The 21037-nt window shown below is 37.9% G+C and overlaps 1 protein-coding gene across 3 annotated transcripts; it reads left to right on the top strand.

Annotated features, from left to right (window-relative positions):
* Nucleotides 1-1237: 1237 nt before the first annotated feature.
* CARNMT1 (carnosine N-methyltransferase 1) lies at nucleotides 1238-20075 on the top strand. 3 transcript variants are annotated; one of them, XR_009115876.1, is made up of 8 exons: nucleotides 1238-1591; nucleotides 4027-4222; nucleotides 5147-5310; nucleotides 12391-12531; nucleotides 16424-16602; nucleotides 17573-17682; nucleotides 18594-18697; nucleotides 18949-19037. XR_009115876.1 is itself a non-coding variant. In XM_058043220.1 (8 exons), exons 1-8 carry the CDS (start codon nucleotides 1260-1262, stop codon nucleotides 19048-19050), a joined length of 1356 nt encoding a protein of 451 aa, XP_057899203.1. In that variant the 5' UTR covers nucleotides 1238-1259; the 3' UTR covers nucleotides 19051-20075. The 3 variants fall into 3 exon arrangements, 2 of the variants coding, with proteins under 2 accessions (XP_057899203.1, XP_057899204.1); XM_058043220.1 differs by having other exon boundaries at nucleotides 18566-18697; nucleotides 18949-20075; XM_058043221.1 differs by having other exon boundaries at nucleotides 17573-17686; nucleotides 18949-20075.
* The last annotated feature ends 962 nt before the right edge of the window (nucleotides 20076-21037 follow it).

Below are 21037 nucleotides of genomic sequence, written 5' to 3'. Positions count from 1 at the left end.
GTCACACACAAGGTGTTTCCTATTTTACAAACCACTTGGGAACAATGACTTTTCTGTCCATCAAGATGGGTATGTCTTTGGTTTCTCTCTGGCATTGCCACTGAACACAGTGGCCAGTGTCCATTCACTGCCTGGTCAGTTACTGTTGTTACAAGAGAGCAGGAGCAGTGTGAGAGTAAAGTGAAAGTGTTTATTTTAGGAAGCTGATGCTCCTGCTTCCACAGAGAGGAAGTTAGTGTGCCAAAACCCTTTCCTATTCCTGCTGCTTTACTTGGACTATTAAATGACTGCCTGATCTTTAGACAGACAGAAGGTATGGTAGTTCTCTTTAGGCTTTTAAGACTGAGGGGATGGGCCCCTACCAATGAGGCAGTCTTGTATCAGCCACCTCTTCTCAAAGCACGGTGCAAAGGTGTATGGTGTGACTTGCTTGCTGCATGACATGGTGTCTGCACCTGGTCAAACAGGTTTTGTCAGATGGAGGAGGATGTGCCCATCATCCAGGCCAAAGTCTGTTATGTGGGGAAATCTAGTATTTAGTGACTCATGCATGGTTAGACACTTCGCTTTTCCCTGCCCACAGCTGGTCCTTGATCATCCTCCCAGGAAACATCATCCATCTTCAGCCTGGTGCAGAGTGGGATGTAGTGCCTCTTGTCAGCACGGGGAGCTCGCTGCCCGGCTGCTGCCAGCGGGGCCCGATGAACACCTGACCCCAGCCGGGAGCGGCAGCCGGGCGGAGGGGCGGCGTTTGACTGCTGAGCCGGTACTTCTGTGCCCGGGTAGCCCCGAGGAGCTGTGCATCCTCCCGGTACGCCCGAGGTGCCTCAGCATCACTGCCGCCCGCGGCCGACTCCGCTGTGCCGCTTCCGACACCGGGGCCGGGCACCGCGGCACAGACAGCGTCCCCTGTGATGCCAGGGGACGCCCTGCCTGGCAGCGGCTCCCGATCCCCGTGACACCGGCTCCGGAGCGGCTCCCGAGCTCTATGACACCGGCTCAGTAGCGGCTCCCGATCCCCGTGACACCGGCTCCGGAGCGGCTCCCGCGCTCTATGACACCGGCTCCGGAGCGGCTCCCGATCCCCGTCACACCGGAGGGCAGCGCGGCTCCCCGCCTGCTGGATGCGCATGTGCACGCCCGCCCCGGCCCCGCCCCCCTCTCGAGATACCCTCTTGCGCGGGGCCGCCGGCGCGCGCCGGAAGGGCGGCGGTGCGCGTGCGCGCCGGGCGTGCCCGCGGGCGCAGGAGGCGCGGGGGATGTCGGCCACGTGCGCCGTGTCCCGGAAAGCGCCGCTGCCAAGGCCGCGTCCCCAGGGCGAGAGGGAGCCGCCCGCCAAGGTGATGCGCAGGGGGCTCCGGCGAGGCCGCGAGGAGGAGCGGGAGCAGCTGCCGTGGTCGGGAGAGAGCGCGAGCGGCATGGGCGCGGAGGCCGAGGCGGAGCGGGCGGCACCGCTGAGCGACGAGCGGCGGAGGCGGCCGCCTCTAGAGCCGAGGGCGCCGCCGACGGCGTCGGCCAGGGCGGTGGAGGAGGAGGAGCGTCTGGAGCGGGAACATTTTCGGAGGATCATCAACGCTTTCCGCTATTACGGGTAATTGAGGCCTGCCCTCTGGGCGCGGGGCCCTGCCGGGTCCCTGGGCTCGCCGGGCGGTCGGCAGGGCTCGCAGCTGCCCCCGAGCGCGGCGCTCCTGGCGCGGCCGGCTGCCGGAGGGTGTGCGCTCCGTGCGCCGCGCTCTGCCGGGCCCGCCTCGGCAGAGGGCTTTGCGCCGCTTCCTCTCGAGATAGCGCAGTGGCCTCGATACCTGTCAGTTAGAAAGCATAAAAGAAAGCTGAAGACATAAAAGACACGCTAAGAAGAGTGTCTTGAGCTCTCTTAGGAGATAAAATGCTCTGAGACGCTGTACAGCCTAGAAAACAGCCTAGAAAACAGTAGTATCTCCTGCTGGCAAACACCTGCGGAATGGTGTTTCGATTATGGGTGGGAATTCTTAAAAGACATTTTACTTTGCAGAAGACATAAGACCTATTATTAGGGATTGTGGATGCCGTTTTTAATAGCAACTGTTGAGTCACAATTTGCTGGCTCCACAGAAATGAGCCAGCGGTGGTGGGGACACCTAGTTTTATAACTGAATCCGTTTTAGTAGACAAGGAAGCAAGTTACTCGCCTTGCAAGGTGGTGGAGCCTGCCTGGAAAAGTCCAGCAAGGAAGAGTGTTTGGTAAACCGTTTCCTGTTTCTAGGTTTGGGAAGCAGGTTTGTGCTTCAGCTAAGGAAGCCCCATCATGCGGCTCGTTGCTATGTGCTGGACCCTCTTTTGGCAGTGTAGCACAGGAATAATATGTACATGGTGGTGAGGTTCTTGGTAGGAGTGGGTGATGCTTATATAATTTCTTCGGTTTGAGGTTTGTCCATGTAAGTTTCATTGTCTTCCAGGACAAGTGTTTGAGCAGGAGGTCAGTCTGAGTGACGCTTTGATGTCTCTTCCAAAGTGAATTCTCTAATTCAGCTTGGACATATTGAAGACCTAGTTAGTTAAAAGTATCTAATCCCGATTGCTACTAGTGCAATTCCGACCTATAATTTATTTATATTAGTGATATAATTGCACCCTCAGGCCTTAGAAGCTGGGAATATCCTTCTCAGCCTTCTGCTGATCTGTGACTTTGGGTTGCTTTTGAATTCTAGTTTCCATAAAAACATAAGAAAAAGATGTGATTCAAATTTCCAGTAGAGAATTTCAATGAAATTATCTCTGTCTTAAAGAAATAATTCTAAATTTTGGTGGAATGGCATATCTTGGTACTTAATAAATGGAGTTTTTCTTTCCTTGTGCAGATATTTCCAGTTAACTTGGAAACATCTGTTTGAATAAGACAGTAACACACTTTCAGATGAGCCCAGGTCTTGTTCCTGTCTTCTAGACATGAGATTACTTCATTATTTGTACTTTTTGTGATTTCACTTACCTGTTCTGCTAGATGGTTGTAATTTAGCATAAAAGGGTGGAGAATAAGATGTTTTTGAGCTAAGCTGATGTGCTTTATGTAGAGCATCAGTTTATTTTTTTCTGTCTTTTTTTTTTTTTCTGTTTCTGGTCCTTGAATGTAATTTTATACCAGTGTAGCTATTGCACTGAACAAGCCCTTCTCAGTAACATGTGAATGAGATACTACCTGGTCAAATTTCCAGAATGAGGCTGTAACTAGAACAACAACTAGACAGCAATTGCAGCTGTCTCTCATAATGACTAGGTTTTTCAGCTTTGTGCTGCTGTATGCTGACGCAAGATTTGGGAAACTTCAGTATGACTTGGCCGGCTAAAATCACTTGGTGGTCAAAAGGGTCAGTATTTCTTGTTGAATTACCTCTCTAGGCCCTTACTTCTATACTTCTCTCAGTTTAGACAGAAGTCAAATCTAGCAGAATCTCAGAAAAGTCACCATTTTTATGAAACTTTTATCCTGGGGAAGTGGAAAATTATTTTTAGCTTGCATGAGTTACGTGATCGGGTTCACAGTACTTAGGAGGAGTATGCTGTTAAAAGAAGGTAGCTTAGTATCTTAGTGTGACTGCCAGAACTCTGGCATCGTCCAGCTGAGACTGTCACGGTTCTCCTGGAAGCAGTGGATTTTGAGGATCCCAATTCTCACTCCACATCTTGTTATTTCTGTAACCGAAGCTTACCACTGCATTCAAATTCATTCAATTTAAATTTGATTTGTGAAACACACTTGGAAGATGGTTGGTTGTTAAATTTTATAGATCCATGTGTGAAGGTGATCACCTGCTCTGGAAATGAGTGGCTGAGGATGAAAGAGTAAGGAGGAGAGGATAATCCTCTGAAACTGGAATGTGTTAAATAGAGTGGTAAGGTAGAACTAGAGCTTAAAACAAAAAAAAAAATTCTGGAAAACTTTCACTTTCTGTGTATAAAAAAAAGAATAATTCTAATTGCAGTAGTTTAGAGTGAACTGTTTACGTGTCTGTATATTGCTTCTAAATATTTAAAACTTTTGCTTTTTAGAACGAATATGCATGAACGAGTGAACAGAACAGAGAGGCAGTTTAAGTCTCTCCCAGCTAACCAACAGAGTCTTCTTCCTCAATTTCTCCCTCACCTTGACAAGATCCGGAAGTGCATTGATCATAATCAAGAAATACTACAAACCATTGTGAATGACTGTGTTCATATGTTTGAAAATAAGGAATATGGAGAAGATGTATGTTAAAATGGACTTTTTTCTTGCTGCAAAATTAGTTGCTTTGGGATTGCTTGTATGCTTTGGGGTTTTCTACATTTGTTACTAATACCTCAAACCTACAACTTTCTTTTCTTTTGCCTTTTTTATTGATTCTTGTTTGCTCACGCTTCTCTCACTCTGTCTTTCACATTTTGCAGAGCTGATGCTTAATGAAGCTGTTTGTTGTTAGTTCTGTTAGTTACACTTATGAAAACTGTGAATCTGGCAAATCACTATTTTTACTCCAGAGTTCTAGCTTTACCCTGGTTACATTTTAAAGTTATTTTTTCTGTTAGCTATATAGAATATAAGTAATATTGTCTGTCTTTATATAGGTTCTTATATATCTTATATCTTCAGATAATACATAATTATACATTGGTTGCAATTCTAGATTGTAAGTATTTTAATGTTGTTATTTGTATACACTTTTTTACTACTTGACCTACTTTCTATCAAAAAAAATTACCCCAAGACTTTAAGGACTGACAGAGATGGAAACTGAAATCCTCCTTTTATACAGGCAAGATACAGTAATGGGCAGCTCCAAAGTAAGCTTCTCAGCTTCGCCTTACAGTATCTAAAGGGATCCTTTTTTCAGGGTATGCAGTTCAGCCTCTGCACTGGCTAAGCCCTGATCCCTTTCTGAATGCCAATTGTGCTTTGCTGTGTATTGTTTGTCTGGTATGGAAACTGGACTTTTGAATGCCAAAGAGAGGCCAAATATTAAGGTGGATTTAAGCCCAGGTCTCAGGAGTGACAGGGAAGTGCTTTGTCAGCTTGTACTTACAGCAGTTCTTGCAGCATGGCCTTCTTTTTCTTCATAATTTGCTTTCCCCCCTGCAAGACTCAAGGTACTTGGTATATTTTCCACTGACTTTTTTTTCTCTCCACTTTATTCAGGGAAGTGGGAAGATTACACCAGCTTCAACATTTGACATGGATAAATTAAAGTCCACATTGAAGCAGTTTGTGAGAGACTGGAGTGAAGAGGGAAAGTCAGAGCGGGATTCTTGCTACCAGCCAATTATTAGTGAAATTATAAAGAACTTTCCAAAAGAAAGATGGTAATAGTGTCTTAAAACTTATATTTATGTGGCCTTACACTGTTGCACAAATCTAAAACAGTTTATGGAGTAATGAAAAGCTTTGTTTCAAAAGTAGAGAATTTTTTTATGAACTCAAAAATGAACTTTCTTTATTTTTCAATCAAGAAAGTTTTTTTTATTTCTAATACAAGATGTTGGAAAAGAGTATAATCATAAACTTCACAAAGTAATACCAGGTAAACCAGTAATAATTTTTTGTTGTTGTTCTGCAGCTAGGTGTAACAATATATGTAAATCTTTCAAGTAAGAGTCTTCAATAGGTTAGCTCAGTTGTGCTTAGGGAGGGAAGGTTTGCAGGTTAGCACATTCTCACAGTGTGTCTGCTGCAAATGAGAGGAAGGACTCTGACAGCAGGAAGTAAGACTTTTGCTCTTCATAGTGGAAAGAAGGAGGAAGACTTAACCTTTAGTGCAGTTGCACTTAATTGCAAGAATTTACTTTGAAAAGAGTAAATTCTAGCCTTAGTTTCAGACAGCTGTTCTAAGACAATTCTTAAAGCTTAGTTGCACATGTGAGGGTCATTTTGTAAGTATTAGCCTGTTAGCAGTACCAAAATAGTCACTGATGCAGGGGTTTTAGGTCATTTAAGTGGAAGCATACTAGTAAAGCCTCAAAAGGTTATAGTGTTGTAAGAATTCCATGTTTATTGGTTCTGTCCATTTATCAACCCAGTCATCTTAAAGTGCATTTTAGTTTGAACTTAGTAGTCTTTTACAGTGGGAAAATTTGAGAATTTTTATTCATAAGTGTACCAGGCCACTACGTTAGTTTGATATAACAGGTCATTATTGTGTTTTTTCTCTCTCAGCAATTATTAATAATGCTCTTGTGTGAATTTAAAAAGTCTCTTCCACTGGCCATTGTTTAATTTCATTGGTAAAGACAGTTTGTGGTGGGAGAACATGGGACGTAGATGGTTTCTGTTTTGCCTTGAACTGACTTACCTAAAGATACATACACCTTTTAGAATGTTTCATCTGCAAGTGAATTTTCTGCAATTTTTCTAGTGCTAATGGTGCCCTACATAAGATAAAAAAAAGAATTAAATACTGCAGGTATACTTCTGACATGTAGATGTGTAGGAAAACTCATGGTTATTTTTCCAAGAGATCATTCTAATCTCCAAAGTAGCAATGCAACTTTTTCTCTTGTCTGCTCTCTGTTAATGTATTTCGGTTGTGGCAGAGGTAGCTTATGTCAAATCTTAAGAGATTCATGACTGAGGCTGGAAAATCTTGACTTTTACGTTTGTCATCAATGAATTCTATTTCAAAACCTTCACTGATACTAGGAAGCAACATGTGGTAACAGATGGGGTGAATCTGAAGTTAGCAGCTTTGTGCTTCTTTACAGGGAATTCTCGTGGTTGTTGGACAAAACTAATGTGGCAGAGCATTGCACCCTATTGTGGTAGCTCTGAAGTACCATTTGTGTTTTATTTTGTCTCTGCTGAAATCTCAATACATCGCTGTACAGATCAAAGATCTCTACTACAAGTTTGAGTTTGTCGAACAGCATTTTTTAATTTCTAAAATGTGTATTACTTAAGTTATCATTGTGGAGCTGTTGTAGCACTTAGGTAAAACCCTTTCTTAGTTCACATATTGTTAGCTACTATGTTAGCTCACTCATTTTTCCTGGTGATGGAAGGCTCTCATGGTTAGGTGTACTTTACTTTTTGAGGTAACAAGCAGAGTCATGTACTATCAAGCTTAACTGGCCTTTTCATCCTTGTGCAAGAAATAACTTCCCTGGCAGGGTAGCTAGCTGGTAAGTCTGTTTTTTTATACAAATTTTATACAAACTCTTCACTCTCCAGTGACAGCACCTTAGGGAATGGCATGCAGCTGAGTCACGGGAGGTTTAGGTTAAATATCAGGAAAAAATTCTTCACCCAGAGGGTGGTTGAGCACTGGAACAGGTTCTTCAGGGAGGTGGTTACAGCACTGTCCTGTCTGAGTTCTGGAAGTGTTTGGACAATATTTTTAGGCACATGGTATGACTCTTGGGAGTGTCCTGCATAGGGCCAGGATTTGGACTCTCTTACCCTGACAGATCTGTTCTAGCTCGGCATAGTCTGTGGTTCAGTGATCTTGGAGTGGACAAGTTTTTGGATTTTGAAGAGATTGATGGGGCCTGAACTGCGCACAGTGAGTTAACTCTTGTTTATAGTGGGAGAGGACTGACCATGGACTCTCCCACTATAAACAACAGATAAATGTGTGAAAGAAAGCAGCCTCTAAGTGAACCTCAGAATGCAGCTTTGTATTGCTTTAGAGTTTCCTTTTGTAGCACAGAGCACTAAAGTCTCCTGAAAGAATGAAATGAAAGTGCAAGAGAAAAACTGTACTGAGTGAAAAAAACCCACTTTTTTCTAAATGTACTTTGTGTTGAAAATGATAAATAATTTTAAACTGTCAGTGCTGGTCACCTTTTACTTTATAAAAGGAATTGCAGTACTCATCAAATTTGTAATACTCAATGGAATGAACTGTTTCTAGTTAACATAATTTGTTGATCTTATTAATTCCATGCATTGGAATAATGTGAAGATGGAGTTTAAATTTTTGAAACTACTGAAGTATGTTTCTCTCCGTGCTTGCACACCTTATAGCATTGCAGTTTGCAAAGTTGACGTGTATGGGTTCAGTTGGTATGTAAATAGCAGGAAAAGCAGGGAAGTGTTGTATATGCTTGCTCTTTGGGAGGTGGAAGTAGTGCAAGCAATGGTTGAAAGCAGCTGTAAAGCAGAATAGTTATTTAGTAGGTGCTGTTTATCATGTGGTATCATGTGTTTCAGTCTAGTCTTCTGATAGGCTGTCATCTAAAGGTAAATTTAATGGCAAAAGCTGTTCCTGCCTCTTTCTGCTTAGCACCTTAACACAGAATCTGTAAGCAGAGTCAACAAAGCAGTTTTAAGTAAATCCCATGAGATCAGGTCTTCCTGAACAACTATAGATTTCTTGCATTCTTCATGTTGGAATATATGTTTCAGCTCGTAGGATCTCTGTACTGTTTAAGTTTCTTGGATTAGAATGAACGTACTTGCTTTAGGAGAAAACAGATAAATTTTTTATTTCTTTATCTGTGTATTTTTTGAAGCATTTTTTAGGGAAGTATTAAGTTGAAAATATAAATAAGCATACTCATAAATTTTTTTTGTTTCCCTTTTTATCATCTTGGTTTCCTTTCACTTCTGGTGTTGCTCTTCCTGCTTAGGTGAAACAATGTAAAGATTATCAGCTTCTTATCCAAAAGAAATCTATGAAATAATTAACTTTTTTGCTAATTATCATTCCATGGCCAAAACCAAAGTACTTAGGTATTTTTTCCAGTTTTCTCATAAACTAGACCTCTAGAATGAACTATAACTTGAAATTCATGTGTGTCATGCTGTCCAACTATCAAATGTATTTGCCAAGATGCTGACAGAGCAGCCCAAAAAAATTGTCAGCGCTTAGTTTCCTTTTGCTATGAAAAACAACTTATTAGTCCTGAGCCTGAGCTGGACTATACTTCTTGAATGTGCTCCGTCTCATTTATAGTGGAGTTGAAATTTCTGCTTTATTTGAATTTTATTTGACTTTATATGAAATACATTTGTCCTTGCAGGTCTTTGTACTTAGCCTAAACTTTGCTTTACACATTGGATTTAAGAGCAAATAGATTGTCAGTGTTACTGCATCACTCAGTGCTTTGCAGGTCTTTAAATGAAAGTATATAAAACTCAGCTGCCCAGTTCAGAGAACTGCTCTTCAAATGATTGTGCTGTTTAGCACTTGTCTTTAAAAACAAAATCATCAACGATATGGTTGAAGTAAAATAACAGAATATGGAATACTTAGAATTGGATCTGTTTATTTAAATTTACAGACCTCATAAACACTAGGAAAGGAGTCCCACAGTATGTTCCTATGCTGGTATTTCCACTGATCAGAAGCCCATCTCAGTGTGAGATATGTATTTATTACTTCATTTGATAAATTGAACTGCTCTTTCTAGTTTATGGAAATGAGGAGTGTGTTTGTTCAGACACTTTTTTTTTTTTTTTTTTGCTAAGCATGTTTACCCCTTCAGCACCATTACTTTTTTTTTACAACACAATAGACATGAAATAAGCCTCCATTTTTATAATGCTTGATTTCCCTCTTTTAAAAAGGACAGCTTAAAAAAAGTTAAATCTTCATTAATATCAATAGTCTTCTAAAAGCTGAAAATATATCACACTGAAACATGCAGTGTGAAAAGGGCACGGAGGATTTGTTTCTGATATTTCTCCATTGTTTTTTTAAAGAGGCTTCTGCAGTTCCAGTAGTTGAGCTGAACAGTGGTGTGCAGCCCTCCCTGCTGCTTGGCCAGTGCCTTTCCCCGCACCTGTCAGATTAATGGGCTGGTGCTGCTTCCCTGTTGGCCCGCAGGTATTCAGTGCGTACTTGTTGGGTGCTCATTTATGTTCCTAACCGCCGCTAGATGTGTGGCTCGGAAATCCTGTCCTTGCTGGCTGGTTGGAGGGTAGTTTGCCTTGTGGATAACTTTGGGTTATTATGTTACCACAGTTGTTGGGGGTTTTTTAGTTAACTTTGTAACTGCTGTAATTACGTTACAACCAGAGAAAGGTCTCTTTGCTAGCCTCTTAAAGGACTATAGCCATTAAAAAAGCAGTTTCTGTGCAGTTAAAGATTTTTAGCCATTATAAGGACTCAGAATTAAACATAATTTGTTAACAGTTTGTCACAAACAGTTCAAGTCTTGAAAAAAGTGTTAGACAATTTTTTTCTAATAAGGGGACACTATCAACAGTAAGTTAGCCACATACATAATTTCTCAGTCTCTAAATTCAGAAATATGCTCTCAGAAAGTGTCAATGTTAGTGGACTGAGATTTACGTATATTGTATTTTATTAGATGAGCTCTTTGCTGAAATGAAGTTGGTGGCAGGAGCATTCTCCAGTAACTGATAGAAATTAAACTCTGGAAATTTGTTAGCAATTTATTCCCTTAATAAAGGTGCAAATGAAGGTGCAGTTAAGTCTGCACTCGAAAAAGAGAATAGAAAACTATTTTCTAAGAGAGAATGGAACATTTGTTTAAAAGTACAAAAACTTTATATTGTTTGTATATTGTGAATGAAAGGGTAAAGACAACTACAGGCAATTTAAAATCAACTCACTTGACCGATAAAGATTTTTTTCTTGTTTCAGAGTGCATAAAGGTGCAGATTTCCAAATGTGAATGTACCTAAATATCAGTTAGCTACCAGGTTGCTTTAAGAAAAGACTTCTAATCAATGTTTTGTAATCTTGAAAGTAGTTTATGGCTTATCATCCCATTTATCACAGAAGTGTCCACATGGGGATGCTAAAATCTGTGTAGAGCTAGTCTAAGCATTTCATAAAGTGAAATTGTAAGGAAATGGAGAAGTAGATTAGGTTAGAAAATCCATTTGGAATAATGGTGTACCATTATGAATAAGAAAAGCTGTAAGATAGATGCTTTTCTGGCTTCTACCAGAACGCACATTTTCTTTTTCCTTCTTGTGGTTCCCTATTTTCAAAAATTTCATATTGAGCATGTTTTCTCCTGAAGTATTTTTTTTTTCAGTAGGACTTTGTGCTAGCTTCTGGTTTCCCCTGTAGAAGAGAGGTAGTGAGAACCCTTGCTTCACAGGAGTGCTCTTAAGTAATAACCAAGTCTTGATTTCCAGCTGCTTGATAAGTCAGAAAAAGAGCCTGAATGTATAATGGAATGGAAATGAATGGGATGTTTTTCCATTTCAGAGGCTTCACTAATTAGATGATGAAATCAAAACTCAGAAGGCACTGTTAAAACTGCTTTGTTAGATTGTGTGGCCTTTAGAAAAGAGTAATACTTCTGGTTTTGGGTAATAGTGTTTAGAAATGTACAGCTTTTAGGATTTATATAACTCCTTTAATCATCTTCATGCTTGTGCAGCATCCTTACTCTTCTGAACCCTTCTTGGCATTCTGAATTTTGAAGTAGTCAAAGGCTTTGTGTTTTGGTGCCTTTTATCCTTTGGAACTGCTGGTTCTGGCCTCCTTCGTGTACTTGCTTATACATTGGTAGATATTATTTTTTGTCTCTGAAGGTTATATGCAAAACAGTGTCAGAAGGTATATGAATATTCATACCTCGATGTATGAAATTGTGAACTCTTGAAGTCGTGTTTATGACTGGAGACTGAAAAATTATTTCCTTTAAGATTAAGTATTTTCAGTTTTGCATGCGAGTGGTTTCTGTTTTGTGAGTGCAGGTTTGACTGCGTCGTGGTGGAGGTGTGACAGAATATATACGTATTTCCTTCTCTGCCTCCAAGAGAAGCAACTCCTTTTTGAGATTCTTAGTTCTGTTTGTTAGTTGCTCTTAAGTATTTCAATGAAAACACTGCTGGATGTTTTCTGGTTGTCTTCAACTTGATGCCTATTTATGGGTAAGTGGTTAGAGAGCTGCAATGTACTTTGATTTAGGAAATATGTCACAGTACTTTAGGAAAACCAGTGAGCAGCATATGCAGAACTCACCATTGCTGGAACAGTCACTACTTTAAGGTTTTTACATTCTGAATGGTTCATCAGATTTTATGTTTTTATTTCTTATGTCAAAATACTTGGGATTTTTTTTTTTATTACAAGGTAACAAAAATATGTCTAGAATGCTTTCTGATTATCAGTGGGGCTTAAAGAAAAATATATTGTGCTAAGTGATGATATTCTTCAGTTCACTTGAGAAATTCTTGGCTGGGTAACTGTAGAACTTTTAAGGAAAACAAATTGTGTACAGCATTTATGCTCTGTTCTGAATGAGGGTTGTATGTGTTCTTGTGAGTAATTACTGTAAATTATTTTGACTGTAAAATTAACCAATCTGATCAGAGCAGGCTTGGTTTCATTTAAAAGTGAGTCATACAGAAAGCATAATACATTATCTAAGTACATGGTGGGGAAAATGTTTGGCTGGACCTTTAAGTTGTGTTAAAGGGTATCAGATAAAGACTTAACTATTATTTTTGTTCTGTTGCAGGGATTTCTCCAAAGTTAATATCCTGGTACCTGGTGCTGGGCTAGGTAGATTGGCGTGGGAAATAGCTATGCTCGGTTATGCTTGCCAAGGAAATGAATGGAGCCTCTTTATGCTCTTTTCTTCTAACTTTGTACTCAACAGGTATATAGCTTATGTTTTACTTGCTGAATAAAACCTAGAGAGGCAAAATTATAAATGAGAGAAATCTGAACATATATGTCTCAAAATAATAGATTTATAAATTGTACTACAAGGCACACATACTCACTTTTTAGAATGCTTTAAGGAAAAAAAGTCTTAGGGATAAATGGGGAAGGAAGTATTGTATCTGAGTCATTAAAATTAAAGGAAGCATAGCTTTCAAGTTGTGAGATTTAAAATCTAAATTGTACAACAGATTTTCTGCAAAATTTTGATTAGGTTTTATGATTTATTTCACATCTGTTTCTGTGAAATGGACACCTATCTTACTATAACTGAATATGGGCTAGTAAATATGTCCATGTTATGTAGTGGTGTGATTATAAACAGAGGATACCTATTTTAAAAAAAAAGCATCACCTTCCATACTAACATTTTAGGCACTGTTTTGACAAGAAAAAGAGTAATTGAAGCATGCTGAGCAAGATGTTAAGAGTTAATAGTTCCACAGTTATGCTCAGATAATAAATTTAAATGTAGTAAATTTCATGTTACAGGTTTTAATTAAAATGACATTTCTGTATTTGGTATTCTGCAACTTGCATTGGAGTTACTGTTTTCTAAATGACTTCGTTAGGGAAGAAAAAAGGTAGCACATGCAGCTGTTCCCTTAAGAAACAGAGTGGCAAAGCTATAGGTGGGCAAGTATTGAAAGAGGTCTGGAGGGTGTTTGGGGTGGGGGGGAGGAGAGGGGGGGCAGTTAGTCCAAGTTCACAAAGGCAGAATTTGACACTTCATTCATCAGGTCTGAAATTATGCACCTTTGCTGAAAATGCCTAAACTATTGGCTTTTTTTCTGTATTACCATATTGTTTTGGAGACTGTTTTATGGACTGATTATCCACAGTGCAGTGGGATGCTCTTGCATCTCACACAGCTTACTGTTCAAAAACAAGGGGAAAACACTGCATGGTGTCTGCTGAGTATCTGCGTATAGCAGTAGTGCTTTGTGTGATGATAATAGATGTTTACTGGAGGTTCATTTGTTCTTTTTTTCTTGCATTATTCTCAAGTGACTCATTTGGTGGTGTAATTGTATATTACAATTGATGTGACTGATGCCTTTTAGCTACTAAAAGAAAATCATTATTCCTCTCATGCTTTGGAATTTCAAAGCAGCATAAAAGCTTTAATTTCCCGTCTTTTGGAGCACTGGCCAGCTGTCTCAGAGGTTAGTTGACTTCACCCCTACCCTCTGATGACATGCTTCTGTGAATAAAGAGTCTTTGCCTATATGTGAAATTATCCTAAAGAATCATGCTTCACTAACGGTAGTAATTTTAGCATATAATGCTCATATAGTGTTTCCTATGTAGGAATGTAGTGTTTATGCAGAATATTTAGCGAAGAGGTGTATATACATTAAATTTGCTAATAATATGAGATTTTGGACAGGAAAATTGAGTGTTGTGCAACTGCTGTAGTCTTTATCTTAGCAGTTATATTGTTAGCATGGAAGAGAATACTGCTAGCATGACTGAGCAGCAGTCAATTTAGTTGAAGTCCAAGCATCCCTTTCTGGCAGATGTAATTGTGGGCTTGATGTAATCTTCTGTTATGAAGGTTTTAGGGACTTGAAGATTCTTTCAATTAAGTCTGAAGTAGCTGTTCACGGTTAGCCTTCTGAAATGCACATTTGCTTTTCTGAAACTGGAAGTAACAGCAGTGATCCATATAAGCTGAAGATAATATCTAAAGAAGAGTGGTCAGAAAAAAAAAAAGAATTTGTCAGTGAGTTTTTAACTGTAGTCTCAATTTAATTTATACTTATTTTTAGTTTATAAAAGCATGAGGATTTTGCTCATCTGTACTTACAGTTTTACAGCTTTACCTTCTTTTTCTGACAGTGCTTTATATTTAGGAAGACAAAATACTGTTTTTAATGTCAAGCGTTGCTACAGTAGGCTCCTAGATGTGGTACATTGGCTTAATACTTCTGTGTGCAAAGTGATATTTGCTGATTTTTACACATTTTGAAAAACCTTTCATATCTCTGAAATAGTGAACTTTTGTTACAGTGGATAAAGCTGCATGGTATGGTATGTAGAGTGTGTGTCACAGTGTAACTGTGGTCATTATAAATATCTGAAATTATTTAGAGTTTGTTATTCTGTTGAGGAAACTCTACTTTGAGAATCAAGTGGCCCTAGTCTAGTTAACCTGCTGTGGTTCCAAGGCTGCTTCAGTCATTGTATGGGACATTTTGCTTTCCCTTGTGTGCTTAAGGTTCTTACATGGTGTGTTTTTCTTCTTTACTTTTTGGAAAGAATATAATTTTAGATTAATCTTGACACTTGGAGGAGACTACTAGTTGTGTTTGTTGCTTGTCTATTAATGCCTTAGGATGAAAACAGTTAGATTTTTATGTGTATACCAGTGGTGAGTAGTGAGATTTGACCTACCCATTTTTTTCAAAAACTGTCTTTTAAGCTGAATGTTGAACAGTGAATACCCCACCCCTATGGAAAATAATGAAGTGTGTCACACTTAAATATGTTGCTTAATAGAATGTGTATTACACATCTTTTGTTGTAATAATGGAGTTGCCAAGGACTGGAGTACTTGGTTTCGAAGTAAAAATTGTTGAAATTGGAAATGGAAGTTTTCAAACTTGTACATGAAAGAAATTGCTATTTTCTATTAAATTGGAACTGTTTCAAAGTCTATGTGATCAATGAACTCCTTTCTAATCTTTTCTTTTAATTGCTATTCTAGTGGTTAGGGGGCTTTTTTGTTGTTTCATTTTGGGTTTGCCTTTTTTAACCAATTACATATGTCTGGTATTTATTTATACATGAAGAAAGTTGATGAACACTATATACTGCTGCTCAAGTTTTAGTTTTTAACTGATAAAGTGAAACAGAAATATGAAATGGAGAAGGTAAAAAATATTATTTCAAACACTGTATCACAAATATATTCTAATCACCAACCAAAATAGTGCACTTTCTATAACCCAGTAGATTGCTTGCAGTTTATGAAATGCTTGATGATATGTATTTTGTGGGACAGATGTGTCCTCTGTTGTCCTTGAAAGAAAATGTTTTTTTCATTTTTAGTTACAAACTAATTTACAGGATGGTGGGAAAAGCTTCTTGTTAAACTTAAATGCTGTGTTTTATAACTTTTTAAAATACAAATTGTTAGTCATGTCAATCCAGAAACTCTGTTTTACAAAGACATCTTTAGTGATCATGATTGCAAAGATCCGGGTGTTACAAACTTAAAATGACCATTATTGTGCTAATGCAAAATACTGCTTATTTATTTTTTTAATTCTTAAAGCATCTTTTCAGTCAGCATCTGAAAAGTGCTTTTGTTTAGCAGTGCTTCAAAACTTCCTATAATTATGGTTCAGAAAAGTCCAGAATGATAACAAACATTTCAAAAAAATCATGGAGCTATTTTTACTTTTTGTTTGTTTGTTTGCTGGTTTTGGTTTTTTGGTTGTTTTTTTCTTTTTTTTAATAGGAAGAGAGATGATCCAGCAAGTCTCAGCTTTGTGGAATATAGCAGATGGCAAACTTCATTAATCTTACAAAATAAGCATATGTGTTTTGTTCTCAGCAGAGAAATAAGTTGGAGAAAATGACAAGAAGTCATAAAAGAAAATTCGAAAAGTGGAAAAGGCAATTCCTTTGTAGTAGTGATTTTGTCAGATTAAAATTAGTTTTTTTGATCACTTCGTTATCATGGGTGATCTAAAGTGTTGTGAACTAGATTAAATTTTCTGGGAAATATGGAACTGTTACAAGAACTTAGACTCTTATATTTCTAGATTCTAGATAAACAATTAGTTGAAACAAATTTTGCTGGTTTTCATATTTTGCAGATGCTCTCAAATTAATTCATGTAAGCTTTATCCCTGGATTCATCAATTTAGCAATAACAGAAGATCTGCTGATCAGATACGACCAATTTATTTCCCAGATGTTGATCCTCACAGTCTTCCTTCTGGTTCAAACTTCTCTATGACAGCAGGGGATTTTCAGGAAATTTATTCTGAGTGCAGTGAGTAAATGCAAACTTCTAGGCCATCCATGTAACTGTACAGACTTCCAGAGTATTTGGGACAGGTTATGAAGAGAATCAAAGTGTGTCTACCAGTATTAAGTATAAAGAACTAGCTGTAGCAAGATTCTCATACTCAGAATATTTCTCCAGCTGTATCAATAGATCTCTTTCTTACTCCAGATCAGCTTTCATTCCTACTTTTAGCAAATGCAGACACCTCCTTGTCTAACAGATGTTGCAGGAGCCTTCTCCACAGCTGCTTAATTTTCTGAAGATTCTGTCTTTAACAGTAGAACATCCAAGACTGGCATAAATTAAGACTTCTAATACTTTTTAGTCACAGGACTTAAAACTTCTGCTAATTCAAGAATACCTGTTTAGGGATAACAGGGATTCTCATGCTTTAAAAGATAGGCTTCAAAAATCCTGCCTGTTGAATTGACTAGTTAAAAACAGCTGGGGAGATGTTCAAATACTGAGTAAAATGTTTCAAAGCTAAGTAACTTCTGAAAGTACACTTTAGTGCAGATTTGTATTGTTCTAGATACTAACTAGGGAGGCCTGAAATGATTAGGGATTTTTGCAGTTGTATTTTTAACAGCTGTCATAATTAAATTTATAGGACAGGTGAGTAATAGCACACTTGGGGCTTCATTTGTGTATAATTTTACAGAATACAATATATAAATAATATATGAACAGTTTTGTTAAGTGCATAAGTAGTAAGTGTATGTAATATTGTAGTCTTTGTATGTGTACATATACACATGTGAATACAGCCCAAATAAACTCGAAGTTAACAGTTTTTAATGTAAACCAAAATACTTTGTTAACTTGCCTGTAAAACAGCTGCTGTTAGTTGATAGTGATTCTGAGGGTATCAACAAATACCAGGGTTAAATTATTAACTTTTACAAGATTAAAAGCATTGAAACTAATCTCTGTATACTTTGCTCTTTTCATGCAGATACGTGGGACTGCGTAGCAACTTGCTTTTTCATAGATACAGCACATAATGTTATTGACTATATTGATACTATATGGAAAATACTAAAGCCTGGAGGAATATGGATAAATGTAGGCAAGTGTGACCAGCTGCTCTTTTTGACTTATTTTTGATCATATACTTGAGAAGTGTGTGCAAATAATCGTGTCTATGAGCAAACTGTATAGCTAAAAAAATACAGGGCTTGGAAATGATCTCAGAAGTTATCAAAATATGGTCTGATGTTTGCTAGTTACAGTCAAGTCAACACTGTGATTTTTAAATAGGCAAGTAAATCTTGCCAGTGGCATGTTTTACATTCATTCATCAAGCATTTGTTTTTTGACAAATGTTGTATTCTGTGGTCATCTTTGTTATTTTTCTAAGAAGATGTAACTTTAAAATACATTCTTGCTTTTTTGTGGTTTTTTTTCCAATGTCTATTTGGTACTCGGCCTTGAAGCAGAAGTTTTGGGAATGTGATGTGATTGGAGTCTTCCATGGTGAAAGAATGTTAGACAAGACACAGGCATTAAACATTATGCACAGTAAAAACTGGTCAGTCACTGGTCAATTGGTTGCTCTCTCAGTCCCAGCCAGTCAGAGTGCTTGCAGAGCTCCTAGGCAGACTTAAATGTTCTTAGCTATGGAGACAGCAGTGATGCTTGACTGAAGGAATTGTAAGATACAGAAAACCAAATCTAGGAGGAAGTGTTGCAAATTGTTGAATAAGAACTAAAGTAATTAGTATTTATTATAGGAATCATATTGAAGTAACAGCAATATGTTCTTTTATCAGTATTTATAGAATCATAGAATGGTTTGGCTTGGAGGAGATCTTAAATATGATCTAGTTCCAACCCTTCCTGGGCAGGCAACCTTCCATATTTTTGAGTATGTGAATGTGAGAAAAGTGTTTGTTGCACTATCAGTGTGTACTTTTGACTTCTAACACATATTTTGTCTTTTTGGTAGCCATTTCTGTTGTATCTTTGTACTTCAGGTCCTCTCCTTTACCATTTTGAAAACTTGGGAAATGAACTTTCCATAGAATTAAGCTATGAGGATATAAAGAATGTTATCCTGCAGTATGGATTCCATATAGAGGTAAGAACATAGTGTGGTTTGCAGTAAGCAGTATTGTTATGAATCAAACTGCTTTGATTAAACCACCATGAATTTCATTCAATATAATGATATATATTAATGACTTCTAGGAGTATTATGTTTCTTACAAATTACTTGCTTTTCTCATTTTATAAGAAGTGCATAGATAAGCCTTATAATCAAATAACAATATAGCATTCTCTTGTATAGTTCCTGTGCAGCTGTCTTGAAAACTGCTGCTTTCTTTTCAGGTGGAGAAAGAATCTGTACTGTCAACTTACACTGTGAATGAACTCTCCATGATGAAATACTACTATGAATGTGTGTTGTTTGTGGTTAGAAAACCGGAATAGTAGTGGTTTGAATAGGTTAATGAGAAAATAATGTTGGTTTGAAAGCTAGAAATGAGAATAAAATCGTCTGGTGATGTATGGACACAACCTCAAATCAGTGGTGCCTTCTTGTTCCTAAGAGGATATAGATAGTGTCTATTTTCTTAATATCTCTGTTGCTATTCAGACATTTACTGCGCCATGGATATTCATAATACACTTGTGAAAGATTAAATATTCACATGCACTGTCTTTGTGCTTTGGAATGCATTAAACAAAAAAGCAAAATTGTTTTCTTGAGAACAAAATGTAATGTTTGCCATAACTAGGCTAATTCTCTGCAAATGCTGCCTCATTTTTCATAGATTTATAGTGCTTTTTTTCCTACTTGATGATATTAGGAATGCATGGAAGTGCTTACTGTACTAGCTGTATCACTTTTAGAGAAGTGTTTGTAAATGTATACTTAAATTATGAAGTCCAAAATGATTAGGAAGCGGTAAAATTATTCTTGAACAAATAAATTAGTTATCAGAACTGTTAGAGCATTTCCTGTGCAACTGAAGTAAAGGAGGATATCTACAAATTCTGATCTTTGGCTGTATCACTGTTAAAGGTTTAATCAAAAACCGTAACTGATAGGAAATTAGAAATGCTATGTGAAAGCAGAATACTGAGTGAAGAAAAAGCAGACTATCACAGAGAAGCAGTCTGTTAACCTCAGTTCAGGAAAACACTGGTCTTGATTGATCGTAATGTTGGAACTGAAATGTGTTAGATGCTTTGCTTTCTTGAAATAACACTGATTTTTGAGTCATCTTCTACTGTTTAGGACGGAACTTTTAAAGTTGATAAACATAAGCTGAGTTATCCATGCCACATGTAGGTAGTACAACATAAAAATACCTGTCGGAGCAGTGAAGTTACATGTAAATATGTGCTATAACATAATTACTTCCACCTGAGCCAGGATGTGGCAGGCCAAATGGTAGACAATTTCTTTGTAACTTCACTTTACCCCTGCGACTTCTTGGTTCCTCCTACTAATGTGTGGCTTAGGTGAATATTTAGTCTACAAGTCATGATACTATACAAGAGGATGTCATGTCACATACAATGTCATGTCACTTTGAAGTTATGTAGGAAATGAGAAAAACCCTAATTAGAAGTCAGTAGTCTGAGATGAGGTGTCATGTTAGGCATTCTGTTTGCATAATACATTGATTACCTTAAGTGCCATTTGGATGCATTTTCAAAAATATGCTTAAAATATAAAACCATTATGATGAGAGCTGAATTTTTTTTCTGCTTTTGCTAAAAGGACACTGGTCAGTATGTTGTTTGTTTCTGATTATTTTTTGTCCTGTCTTTCATGGTGATGTCCTAATCATATCTCTTTAATAGATCTGTTACTGGCTTTTCAATTTTTCTAATCAAGGCCAGAAATTTGTGCCTTTATTCCTAAATTGAAAATCTGCAAGGAGGAAAAACAAACCTTTTTTTGAAAAATATTTTCAACGCTGCATAGGAGAGCACATGCTTGTGTATGTTTCAGTATTATTATGCTCCTGTCTGCTCAGAATCCTGATTGAGAACAGAGGCTTCTGCTCTACAGAAGCTTTTAAGTTTGGCTTAAACTACTCTTCTTTGAGCTCTCTTATTTCTAAAAGTGCATGAACTGTTGAAGTTCTACTCTGTTCCAAGGGAGATGTGTTAAAAGATTAAACACTGCTATTCAACAAAGAGTTAGAAAATAAAAGTCCTTGTGTGGCTAAAAGTAAAAAAACACATGCTTTAATTTCTATATTGTACCATTTAATTTTTGAGAAAATTTGTGATTCTTTGCTTTCATTATGCTTTCTTCTCTTAGGTAGAATATGATTAGTAATTTACTTGATTTTCAAGTTTCTTGAAATGAGACAGAGGTTAGCTGAATGTCAATTAAGCTGATGCTGAGTACCATACCTGTCTGTAATACTACCCAGTTTTTGCCCCATACACTCTGTAA

Source organism: Melospiza georgiana, chromosome Z, assembly GCF_028018845.1.
Source record: "Melospiza georgiana isolate bMelGeo1 chromosome Z, bMelGeo1.pri, whole genome shotgun sequence".
NCBI classification, from domain to species: Eukaryota; Metazoa; Chordata; class Aves; order Passeriformes; family Passerellidae; genus Melospiza; species Melospiza georgiana.
This window is presented reverse-complemented; position numbering and strand designations above follow the sequence as displayed.